The sequence below is a fragment of the Carettochelys insculpta genome, chromosome 16 (assembly GCF_033958435.1).
Source record: "Carettochelys insculpta isolate YL-2023 chromosome 16, ASM3395843v1, whole genome shotgun sequence".
Lineage (NCBI taxonomy): Eukaryota > Metazoa > Chordata > Testudines > Carettochelyidae > Carettochelys > Carettochelys insculpta.
In genome coordinates this window covers 24,521,358-24,534,337 of record NC_134152.1, presented here as the reverse complement: position 1 = coordinate 24,534,337, position 12,980 = coordinate 24,521,358, and the positions used below count along the sequence as shown (strand labels likewise).

Genomic DNA, 12,980 nt, shown 5'->3' with positions numbered 1-12,980 from the left:
AACTAAGCAAAAAGAAGGAAGGACACCTTCCTGGTTAATACTGTGGAGTAGGACAGTAGGACACTGGATACTGATTTAGCTGCTACTCTAATAGACATCCTGCAGGATTTTAAGTGACTAGATCTTTGTGTCTCAGTTTACCATTTACAAAATTGGGGATAGCAGCACTTCCACAACCCATAAGAGCCCTGAAGACAATATTCCATTAATTATTGTGCAGTTCTCAGAAATTACAGTAATGGGTCACAAAACTATGCAGAACTTAAGACTATATTCAACAAAATCATTAGGTATTCATAGCTATTTCCAAATAGATATGTACTAAACCAAAAGAAGTTTATCATTAATTATTCCCTTAGTTCTAAGCCTTGATGAATAGCTACTCTTCCTAGCACTCTTGTTTACCACGAGGATAGGTCAGGGGTGTCCAACAGGTGGGCGGCAGGCCAGAATTTGGCGTGCGGAGCCTTTTTATCTGGCGCACAGGGCCGGCTGCTGTGGTGGGACCAACTGCTATGGCAGCACTGGCTTCTGCAGGGCCAGGTACCACAGCAGGGTCAGCTGCCATGAGGACACTGGCTTCTGTAGGACCGGCTGCTACAGAGCCCCAGTGGTTGGGGAGCAGACCTGCTGTTGGCCCCAGGGGTAGAGCCCCTTCTGGGGGTGTGGGACCAGCGGCAAAACCCCAGTGGCCCAGCGCACTGAGCTACCACTGGCCACGAGGGCAAAGCCCCCGCTGGGGCATGGGGCCAGCAGCAGAGTGATTTGGAGCTGTGGGGGTCCTAAGGCTGAGGCCATTTGGCCCTCGGTACACAAATTGCCATGCAGTCCCCCCATGAAAAAGGGTTGGACACCCCTGTGATAGGAAATCTCCACTGCAGAGAAAAAAGTTGCAACTGTCAGTTAAGCACCTTGAGTTTTAGTAGTAACAACTCACCACTTTTGTAGCGCTCCCGTTGTTCTATCTTCAACGTCAAATAGAGAGTCCTGATAGGAAAATAGACAGCTTGGGGATAGACTCTTCCTACCTATTTGAATATAAACAATATCAAATATTTTGTTGGTTTATAAACACAAACTCTTCAAAATATACAAGAAATCAAGTATATAGCTAAATAACAGTTATACTAAACAAGTGCATTTAAATAATTGCTTATTTAGAATTTATTGTTAAAGCTCATTTAAAGCAATAACAAAAAGTCCAAAGAGGCTAGAGTTATAGAAAGGATATATTGACTCTCTCTACACATCGGTGTAAGAGATACCTAATTAGGATTCCCCCTGTTGTATTGGCTAATAAATCTTGAAACAGCTTAATGCAAGAGTACCTGACCAGCTCAAGGATCTTACTCAGGCCCATAACAGAAGAAAAGCAGACTTAATGACACCAGTTGGTCTTTAAAGTAGGCCACAATTCCCAGAGTAACCTTACTCCACATAATTGCAGCACTTAATGTGAAAAATGGGCCACTTAATGTAAAGGGATACCAACTTTCACCAAACAAAGGCTTTCTGATTCATACAGAAAAAGCTGAGTACACATTAACATGCAGCTTTTGCCTTTAAGCCTATCAATCTCATTGTCTATTAAATGAGCACAACGTAACTAACTTGGTCATATGATGTTGCCAAGCATAAGATATGGCAAAAAAAAAACAAAAAAAACTTCTAGTCCTGTTTTTCTTAAAAAGGTATGATGTCTTTATATTTAAATAAGTCAGAAATGTAGATGTAATCTTAAAATGTCCCATATGTAACTGGACAGAGATTAGCGATATAATGTACATGCATTCTATGGCATCAATACAGGAATAAATGATTTTACAAGAAATTAATCTGTGGTAAACTCATTTCCAATTAAGTTCATTTTCAAATTTCTTCTGCAGCCTTAAGGGCACAAATTAATAATACACAAAACTTTGATCTTTCATAACACCTTTCAAACTGTCATCGCAAAAGGAAAATATTTTCAAAACCACGTAAAGTGGCTTACAGACCCAAGCCCAATGACTTTCAAGGGGCTTGAGGTCTTAAATCACCTGGCACTTTTGAAAATTTTAATAAAAAAGAGCTTTATAAATACTGGTCCTCAACAATTAGGTGAGCATCCTAAGGCAAGTAGTACATGCATCAATCCTGGGCAGACAGCTCTGTTTCACAAGACACAACACCAAGATACATCAAAACCAAGAAGTGTGCAACAAAATATTTTACTTCCTCAAGGTTACAGGGGCTGACTCTCCCCTCTCTTCTATATCTCCATTTTATTTTGATTCTGTCTGCTATCTTAAATTTCTTTTAAAAAGAAAGAGTGATGCTCTCTTTCGACCCCAAAAAAGGTAGGGGCAAAGGCAAACGTGCGAAGTGGGGGCACTGATAAAATGTAAAGGGAATCATGAGGAACAGCATAATTTTTCCCCTTTGTCAACATCCAACATCCCGGGGTTTAAAGGGACATTGCGGCACAGAGCAGCCTTGGCTGCAACATGGCCCGTTAACATGGCTGCATACAATAGTTTGCATTTTGAAAGGGGTTTTCAATCAATTTAACACACATCATCCTCTTTGACCATCAAGACAGGCTCTAGGTGGGTAAAAAGCCTATTTTAAACTCATCTATACAAAGTGTGAACTCATTTTCAAACACTGAGGCATCAACATCTGAAAAAAGTTAACCCATTAAGCACCACCACCACCAAAAAAGAACCTCTCATAACTGGCCTCTCAGTACCAATCCCCATCACTCTTCCAAATCTAGAGAGGATTCTAGTTTCTAAGGTGTGAATTAAGGGTGGAGTGGCAGACGGTTCAGTTTTGCATTCCAGGGCATAAGAATGGATGCAACCTTCTTACGAAGATTGCTGAAAAAGCTACAAAAGAAAGGAAAGGGGGAGGGGAGACCCTTTGATACCCATTTTACAGATTGGCAAACAGGCACTGATTTAAGTAATTTATCCAAAGTTATAAAGTAAATCACTGAAAGAGCTGAAATCAGGAACTCAGATTAGTTTAAATCCCCCAAATCTTACTGCCATTTCTCTAATCTCATAATGCCATCACTAATAAGCAAAGCCTATGTGTAATTTTATTCAGTCTCATAGACCAAGCATTTTTAAAGCTTTCAACCAGTATTTCAACCACCCCCCTTCCCAAAATGGGAGGGAAAAAAAAAAGAGCAAAAAAGCCCCATCAAATATAATTTTTAAACAATTTAAAGGTAAACAGAACAGTTCTCCAATTCCTAATCCTGCATGATGTGGATAATTTAACTATATTTTCAAACACGGGCACTTTTCTCAACAATTTAATATGGAATATAGCGCCAGAGGGAAAGCTGCAATGTTTTGTTGAAGACATGGTATACAGAAGTAGTTTATTTAGCCTTACTTTATCAAAAAAAAAAAATCACTGAAATTACCACTAACTGCTTACATGGAAAAATGGAGAAACATGCTTGTAACTGTGCACAATGACATTTTCAATTCTTAACGCTCCCTTCATTTCATATTAAAAATACTTAACCTTACAGAACCTAAACTACAAAGAACTAGAAATCACCATCTGTACCATAAATCCACCCTACCTGACTAATGAGATTCAGAAGAAGCTTGCCCTCTGAACCAACCAAACACGTTAACAACTGTGGAATCCAAGCCAGCCACTGTATAGGTGGAACACCAATACAATATTTGTCTACTGCATCTGCTAGTGTATTCTTATCATCATCAAAACTCAGAAGCCAGAGAACCTAAAAGAAAAATAAAAAGTTTCAAAAGAATATCTGGATTTGCATCTTTCTGACAGTTATTTTCAAAAGGTGATGTATGAAATCTGATCAGTAGCAATTTACATAGTTCACCCATAAACAACTGGTTAGATTTCTAAACATTATCCAAAAAAGAAGTTACAGCGAAGAAAGCCCTGCACAGCCAAAGCAAACTGTATTAAACTGAAAAAATTATCAAACTACCATTTACAAAAGTGAATTTGCATAGTCTGTGTAATTCACATTATCATTACCTATTATATTTTAAAGTAGAGGATGAAGAACTGAATGATACAAGCTCAGGAAAATCTTTCAACTGTACTAATAGAAATAGGAGACTGACGTAGTTATATAAATTTATCAAAAATATCAATCAACTGATTTTATTTATGCAAATACATGCAAAGAGCATTAACTGAACAGACACATTGTTGCTTATGGACATGTTAAACCATCCACAATGGCTACTGTATCTTCAAGAGATCATCTGGCACATTACCTCCCCTCCAAAACTGCAGGAAATCAACTCTTCTTCCATTTCTCTTGTGAAGCAACTACAGCATTGGTTTGTATGGGAGAGTACAGTGTTTAATATATTTTACACAATTTGTGATAAATGCAGCTATTTTAATCTTTCAATTTATTTCAATTTTTATTACATGGTAAGAGAGTCTAACCTACAGCTAAATCCAACTTATATTGAATTAAAATCCTCAGTTTTTCATTTGATTTTATATATAGCTTTTTTAGAAGGAAAAAATCCTTCTAGGAATCAGCAGTTTAAGGGTCACATTTCCAACATTTAAAAATAAGTCTCTCGGCCATCAGTAAGTCTGCATATCTGAATTTTGTTTTATAGTTGTTTCACTGTAAAATCATAATACTTCAAACTTGTAACCATTCACTATCCATTACTATTTCTAATGAATCAGTGATGTACCTCTCCATTAATTTTTGGAGGAAAGCCCAAAACTCATATGTACCCTCTGGCCTTTTCTACATAGAAAGTGGCATGCTAATAAATGGCCCAAAATATGCTAATGAGGTGCGGATGCAAGTTCCCCTCGCCTCATTAGCATAAGGGCACGTGATTTGGAGTCCGGAAGGCGCTCTTCCAGACTCCAAAACAAGGTGTAGAAGCGCGGCCCCTGGGGGCTCTTCCGGAAGGAAGAAGGGGCCTCCGGAAGAAGGACCTCCTTCTGGAAGAGCCCCCAGGGGCCGCGCCTCTACACCTTGTTTTGGAGTCTGGAAGAACGCCTTCCGGACTCCAAATCACGTGCCCTTATGCTAATGAGGCGAGGGGAACTTGCATCCACGCCTCATTAGCATATTTTGGGCCGTTTATTAACATGCCACTTTCGGAAAAAGTGTCATGTTTAGAAACGGCCTCTGCGAATAATGAAAAGGTTGATCCTCAGTTTGTTCTGTGAAGAATGTTTGACATCACTAGATACTGCCTCAGCTTGGTTTCACCAGGAGGCTAGAAACCGGAAACAACTCCATGAAATAGCAAGAGATGCTCTGAATAAAATAAATGAACTACCTTAAAAGCAAGCACACAGAAGTAGGGGAGGACAGGAAGAATCTAGATCCTTGTTTTGCTGTCATATCAGATTATGTAAATTCTGACCTCTTTTTGAAAACATCCAGCTATCACCATTGCAAAAATACAACTCTAACAGCATAAGTCCATAGAAAATGGCCTCCAGGAAAACAGCCTCAGCAGAGAAGGTATATTATTCCATTTCTCTACCTCCCGTGAAAGTCTCAAAGCCTAATTTGGAACTTAAAGGTCAGTATTATGAAACATGGGCAAAATTCACCTTTTTATTAAAAGGAAATAAAATGCAAAAAATATAATTAAATGTTCTACTAAGCTAAATCAGCTAAAATTGCAAACCAGGAAATGCAAAGGACTACAAAAGCCAAGTAACCTTGACTGTATAACATACATTTTCTGTTCTTCCCCATGCCCTCTGATTCCCCCCCCGCCATTCCCACCTATGTCCATTCACAATATAGGCAATAAGCTATACGGCTGAGTTAACTTTGATGTTGAAATCTGAATGTTTGTATTTTTGGATTTTTTTCTGATTCTAACTATATAACCTCAATGCTACAAGGGTGTTTTTATCTGAATTTAAATGAGAACACCAAGTGTCACGTATTTGAAAAGATAAAAGCAATGTATGCATTCAAAAAAAAGATCTCAAATTCAATTGAGATTTGCAAACAGAACACTACTAGTTAACACCACATAAAGATGGTAAATGTATCTGTCTCATGGGCTAAACACAAACCCCAAGAAATTACAGAAATAGGTATTTTAATTTGTTTTAAAATCTTTAAGGTAATACAAATTAAGTTCAGTCACAGTTAAGATTAGTAGGGCCTCTGGTGTAGTCAAAAGAGCCACTCCCCTACAATTAAGTAATAAAAGTTGTTGAAATTGAAAAGAGAAAATATTCAGTATTGTTTATTCTGTGTTTTAACTTGTTAAAAACTGTTTAATGTTGGGGGTGTTGATTTTAAGAACTTGTACAACCCATCCTTCATCTGGACTCAGATGGTACTGATTAGAACAGAGGGCAAGGTTAGTCTTCTCCTTCATACTGGACCTGATTAGGACTCTACCAAATATGCAGCTGGTTTTGATCAATTTCACAGCCAGAGTTTTAAAATTAATCAATTTCACATTTTCAGCTGTTTACACCTGGAATTTCAGATTTGTAACCATGGGAAGTCCCAATCCTAAAGGTGCCTGGAAATGAAACTGATCTTTCTCTCTCCTCTCCAGAGCTGCCATGCAAGGGGAAGCACAAGTCCTATCTCCCCCAAACCCAGCAGGGACTCGCAGTCAAGAGTTCCCTGGTTAGGGCATTCCCAAGAGCACAGGGAGATATCCAACCCACCTTCACATGTCTCCTCTAGCTGCAGAAACTTCCAGAAGGCAGGAAGTTGGGCCTTCCAAGGTGGGTCTGATTCCCTCCTAAGTGTGAGAGTGGCTGGTGAAGAGAAAGGCAAGTCCTCTCCCTCCCCAGTCCAGCTGGATCTGCAGATAGGAGGTTTCTGGCTGGGGTGCTCCCAAACTCAAGGGAGAGATCAGATTTCATGGGGAAGGGCTTATTTCATGGTTTGTAACACATTTTTAATTTTAGGGCCTTACCTATCCAGTCCCTGAGGCATACTGCGTTAGACTGCAATACTGCAGGGCAGCATTACTTATTTTCAGAAGTTAGTAAGCAGTTGTAGCACGTGTGTAAGGCATACCAAAGGTGTGTGGCATTTTCTTCATCTGTGCTATCCCAGAGAACAATTTGACTTACACAGCTGTACAAAAGCCATTTTTAAAATATACATCTTCTATGCCTTACCTTTGCTAAATATTTTCTTGATTTGCTCTCATTCTGATGGCGACATGCATGCAGGTAGCAGGTAATAGCTGATACTCCTAGGTGCAACTGACGTTCTTTCACAAAGATGTTCTCCAAGTAGTCACCCCACATTGCCCAAGCCTTCACTAACACATCATGCATCTGCACAGCTGCAGAAAAAGCTTTGTTTGCTTCTTCAGACCTACAGGATTACAGTGAGTGACTAATTGGAATATTTTACCTTAATAAAAACTAAGCTGTTTAATAATTAGTAACACAGTAACAATAAACAGGGCACTCAGTCTTTTTATTTTCATAAAACTGAACTGCATTTTTATTATTCAGTTCCCTAGTAATGTGATTCCCCCACCTCCATCATTATTAGTTTTCCTTTAGCTTCCTTATGCAAAAGTACAATTTTAGGCAAATATATGTTTTATAATAGAAACACTGAGATGCTACTAAACGAAAACTGAAAAAAAACTTCCTATTTTAAAAGAAGCGATCAAGAGAAAGAGAGAAGGAAAGTAAACAACCCTGCCTGTATCTTCAGGCAAGCTCAACTAACAAATAATCATGAGAAAAAAACTAAAACTAAAACTAAACTAAACATAAACTAAAACGAAACAGCAGGGGAGGTTCAGGTTGGACATTAGGAAAAAGTTCCTAACTGTCAGGGTGATCAAACACTGGAACGAATTGCCAAGGGAAGTGGCAGAATCTCCATCACTGGAGATATTTAAGAAGAGGTTAGACAGATGGCTTTCAGGGATGGTCTAGAAAGTGCTTGGTCCTGCCATGTAGGCAGGGGGCTGGACTCGATGGCCTCTCGAGGTCCCTTCCAGTCCTACTCTTCTATGATTCTATGACTTTCTTTAGAATTTAATCTGATCCTTCTATTTATCCTCATGCTTTTAAGTCAGTATCATCTCTGCTGTCAAAATCTTCAACTATGTTTGTAGTTTGTATACAGTTTCCTAATACAAAGAGAAAAATAATTATAATTAACTTATCACATGGCAACAATATGTTTCTTGTGTTTACTTTCACTGTGAAAATTCCACACTTGCCTAATTTTTCTCTTGTACATGTTGACCTAGAAGCAGCACTATAAAACCAATTCCATCCTAGTCTATTTCATTTAACTAGGCCACAGCTAAGCATTTTGTCTAGGCATGATCTTTAGTTAGGGTTGAAGAGAAATAAAAGCTAGTTTTCCACACCAACATTTTTGCAAAAGCACTTCATTTTCAACTGAGACTTGCTCCCAAGCTGCACTTGCACAAAATGATTCTGCTGTGTCTCAGAAGCAGCAGTGGAAACTGATTAGGACTGGGAGCATGATTGCTGCAAGGCAAACAAGAAAAGAAAGGTTACTCACCGTAGTAACGGTGGTTCTTCGAGATGTGTCCCCGTGGGTGCTCCACATTAGGTGTCGGGCTCGCCCGGCGCCGCAGATCGGATCTTCCAAGCAGTTTCTGCCGGACCGCGCATGCGCCGGTGCGCGCCACTCCCCCGCGCGCTCCCAGCCACGTGCGCTATCCGGTCCCCGCCAGTTCCTTGACCAACCGCCTCGGATGCTCCTGCAAAACACTAAACAGAGATCCGAAGCAGGGAGGATGGGCGGGTAGTGGAGCACCCACGGGGACACATCTCGAAGAACCACCGTTACTACGGTGAGTAACCTTTCTTTCTTCTTCGAGTGTCCCCGTGGGTGCTCCACATTAGGTGACTACCCAGCAGTAACCCAAGATAGGAGGTGGGTAATCGGAGTATGTGCAGCTTGTCCCCGAGAGGACCGCTGTCGAGAGATGGGTATCCTCTTGGAATACCCTGTGAAGGGCGTAATGTTTGGCGAAGGTGTCATAGGATGACCAGGTCACCACTCTGCAAATGTCTTTTAGCGCAACGCCCTTGAAAAAGGGGTGTTGATGCTGCCACCGCCCTAGTGGAATGAGCTCTGGGCATGGCCAGGAAAGGAGTCTTTTTGAGTTTGTAGCACTTTTTAATGCAAGATACTATGTGCTTCGAGATTCTCTGCGAAGAGAGACATTCTCCTTTTGATTTGGGAGCGATAGAGACTAGGAGTCTATCCATTCTCTGGAAGGACTTGGTCCTGTCTATATAGAAAGCTAGCGCCTCCTCACGTCCAGGAGGCGTAGGCACACCTCTTTGTCAGAGTTATGAGGCTTTGGATAAAACGAGGGTAAACAATAGGTTCGTTAGTATGAAACTCAGAAGAAACTTTAGGAACAAAGGCTGGATGCAGCCGTATGGTTACCGCCTCCTTGGAAAAAACAGCGCAGGGTGGCGTTGCCATAACTGCCGCAAGCTCGCTCACCCTGCGAGCTGACGTGATTGCGAGAAGAGAGGTCGTCTTTATCATAAGGAGGCAGAGGGAAACCGTGGCCAAAGGCTCGAACGGTGGTCCCCTTTTCGCATTAAGCACCAGGTCCAAGTTCCACGAAGGTGGAAGCGGTTTCCGAGGGGGGAGGTATAGGTTTACCAGCCCTTTAAGGAACCTGGTAACCATGGGATGGGCGAACACCGTGTGCCCTGTCTCTCCGTGTCTGAATGCCAAAAAGGCGGCAAGGTGGACCTTAAACGAGGATAGCGAGAGTCCTCCTCTCTTGAGGTCCAGTAAATACTCTAATATCACAGCCATAGGCACCGAAAGGGGGGCTAGCTGTTTGGTAGAACACCATGCCGTAAAGCGAGTCCATTGCTGCTTGTAGGTCTTCCTGGTGGAAGTCCTCCTGCTACTTTCTAGGACTTGCTGCACTTCCTCCGTACATGTGCTCTCTAGGGAGCTGAGCCATGGATTAACCACGTTTGTAGTCGCAGGCCTTGGGGGTGCGGATGCACTATGGACCCCTGGGCTTGCGTGAGCAGATCCGGCGCCACCGGAAGGGGCATCGGTGGCCGGTCCGACATGCGCAGGAGTAGGGGGAACCATTGCTGTCAATCCCACGTTGGGACTATCGGGATCATTCAGGCTCCTTCCCTCCTGGCTTTGTGCAACACCTTGTGGATGAGCACTGTGGGAGGGAAAGCGTAAAGCAGGGGGCCCCTCCAAGAGATCGTGAAGGCGTCCCTCAGGGACCCCCGTCCCAGTCCTGCCCTGGAGCAGAATCGTGGGCACTTCTTGTTGTGCTGAGTAGCAAACAGGGTCTATCTGGGGAAAAACCTCATGCATGAAAAATCAGTTGCAGCAGATCGGGACGGATCTGCCACTCGTGCGTGAGTGCGAAAACGCCTGCTCAGCTGGTCTGCCTGCACATTGTGAGCGCCTGAGAAGTACGAGGCTTCCAGGGTTATATTGTTGGCGATGCAGCAGTTTCACGACCGGACTGCTTCTGCACATAAGGCACGGGACCGAGCTCCTCCTTGCCGATTTATATAAAACATGGTGGAGGTATTGTCTATACTGATCCCGACTACTTTGCCTTTTATATGGTCTCGAAAGTGTCTGCAGGCGTTGAACACTGCTCTGAGCTCCAGTATATTTGTGTGCAGTGACTGCTCCGTGGAGGACCACAGCCCTTGCGTCACCTCTTCGCCCATGTGTGCTCCCCACCCTATGAGGGAGGCGTCTGTAGTAAGAAAAACCAATATGTGTGGTTGGTGGAAAGGTACCCCTGTTAGCAGGTTCTCGGGGTTTACCCACCATTGCAGGGATTTGCGCACCTCTGTTGTGGGCGACGCCACCCTGTGAACAGTGTGTGCTGCCGGGTTGTATACGCTCGCCAGCCAGTGCTGCATGCTGCGCATGGGTAACCTGGCGTTCTGTTGGACGAACGCCGCTGCTGCCATGTGGCCCAGCAGCTGTAAGCACGTCAGAACCAGCACCGTAGGGCTGAAGGTGAAGACTTGCACGAGGGAGCCGACGGCCCGAAAGGGAGTCTCTGGTAGATACGCCCTCGCTGTAATAGAATTTATGCGTGCCCCTACGAACTCTATGTCCTGCGTGGGGTCTATCTTTGATTTTGTCAGATTGATAACCAGGCCAAGCGAGAGAACGTGCCTGTTGTGACGCATATTATGCGTAGTACCTCCTCCTTCAAGGCCCCTTTGAGTAGGCAGTCATCCGGATACTGGAATATAAATACCCCCTGTCTGTGCAGGTAGGCTGACACCACTGCCAAGGTCTTGGTGAAGACTCTGGGGGCCGAGGAGAGGCCAAACAGTAGGACCTTGTATTGAAAATGTTCTTTGCCTACCATGAGAAACCAGAGGAATCGTAGGTGAGCCGGATGAATAGTTATGTGAAAATACGCGTCTTATAAGTCGAGGGCTGCGAACCAATCTCCATCGTCTAGTGCCGTAAGGATGGAGGCGATTGTGATCATCTGAAAGCGTTGCTTGTGCAGGTACCGGTTGAGGCCTCGAAAATCTAAGATGGACCTCCCGCCTCCTGTCTTTTTCCCCGTGAGGAAGTACCTGGAGTAGAACCCTCTCCCTTGCAGTTGCTCCGGCACTCTTTCCACTGCCCCTATGAGCATGAGATGGTCTACCTCCTGCGTGAGCCTCGCCACGTGGGAGGCCTCCTGGAGGTGGGGCCTGGGTGGAGCGACTGGAAGGGGATGGCGTACCCCGTGGCTATGATCTCCAGCACCCATTTGTCTGTGGTGATCCTTCGTCACTGGTTATAGAATGGTCGGAGGCGATGGTGGAATAACCGCTTCGGATGACCTTGCGACGATAGTGATGGCGCAGCCCTGGATCTGTGTGTCAAACTTGTGGCCTGTGGCCCTGCCCCGAGGACGCACGGCTGTGTTGGGAACGACGCCTGGGAGTTCTGTACTGCTGGTGCTGTTGATGTCACCCTTGCTCGTAACCCCTGCGGTACTGGGGACGCTGTTGCTGAGTCCGCAACATCCAGGGCGATCTGAACTCCCATCCTCGAGGCCGCGTAGCCTTCTTGCATGATGGCCTTGAGCACTGGTTTCTTGCCCTCTGGAAGCGAGTCCATGAGGGAGGTTAACCTAATGTGGTTATCGAAATTATTGTTCGCTAGATGCGCTGCGTAATTTGCCATTCGCAACAGTAGAGTGGAGGAGGAGTAGACCTTTCTGCCCAACAGCTCTAGCTTTTTGGCATGTTTGTCTGTTCCCCCACATTGCGACGACTCCACCACCAAGGAATTTGGTTGTGGGTGGCTGAACAGGAACTCCGTGCCCTTTGTCGGCACGAAGTTTTGTTTTTTTTTTTGTTTTTTTTTCCCGCTCTCTTGTGGACAGGCGGAATAGTCGCAGGAGTCTGCCATATCATAGTGGCAGACTCCAAGATTGCGTCATTAAGCAGTATTGCTATTTTGGAGGAGGCCGGAGGTCTCAGATTTTTTGAGGAGCTTATGGTGTTTCTCTTGCACCTTATCTGTCTGGATGCCTTGCGTGAAGGCCACCCTCGTGAAACAGCTCTTGGAACTGTTTGAGATCGTCCGGAGGATGGACGTCCCCCGGGGCCGTAGCCTCATCCGGGGAGGAGAGCGAGGAACCACTGGGATACATCTCTGTGGACCCTTCCGGTTCCTGCTGGTGATGGTACACCCTCTCACTAGAGGTTTGCGAGGGAAAATCTCGGGGTTCCATAACCAGTCCCCCTTGAGATGCTTGAGTCTCTGTCCCCGGTCGCAATTGCCCTCGGGGGTACGAGATCGTTTGTGGGGATCTTTCCCTGGTAGATAGCCGATGGTGTCTATGCCCCGCGTGGTAGGGGCGACCATGGCAGTATAGGCACTGTTCTTGGGAAGGTGACCTAGACCACTCCCTTGGTGCATACCCTCTGCGTCTGGGGGAGGGCTGGAGAGAGCGATTTTGCATAATAGTCCAGCGGTTCAA

The 12,980-nt window shown here is 44.2% G+C and overlaps 1 protein-coding gene across 4 annotated transcripts in view; it reads right to left on the bottom strand.

Annotated features, from left to right (window-relative positions):
• TRRAP (transformation/transcription domain associated protein) overlaps nt 1-12,980 on the bottom strand; it is a 170,515-nt gene that overhangs the window by 41,067 nt on the left and 116,468 nt on the right. For all 4 annotated transcript variants that reach the window (XM_075010296.1, XM_075010297.1, XM_075010298.1 and 1 more), the window contains 3 exons: nt 7,141-7,342; nt 3,584-3,748; nt 938-1,028 (listed from right to left, as the gene is read on the bottom strand). In XM_075010296.1, coding sequence (XP_074866397.1) covers nt 938-1,028; nt 3,584-3,748; nt 7,141-7,342 — 458 coding nt within the window. The remainder of the gene's footprint in view (nt 1-937; nt 1,029-3,583; nt 3,749-7,140; nt 7,343-12,980) is intronic.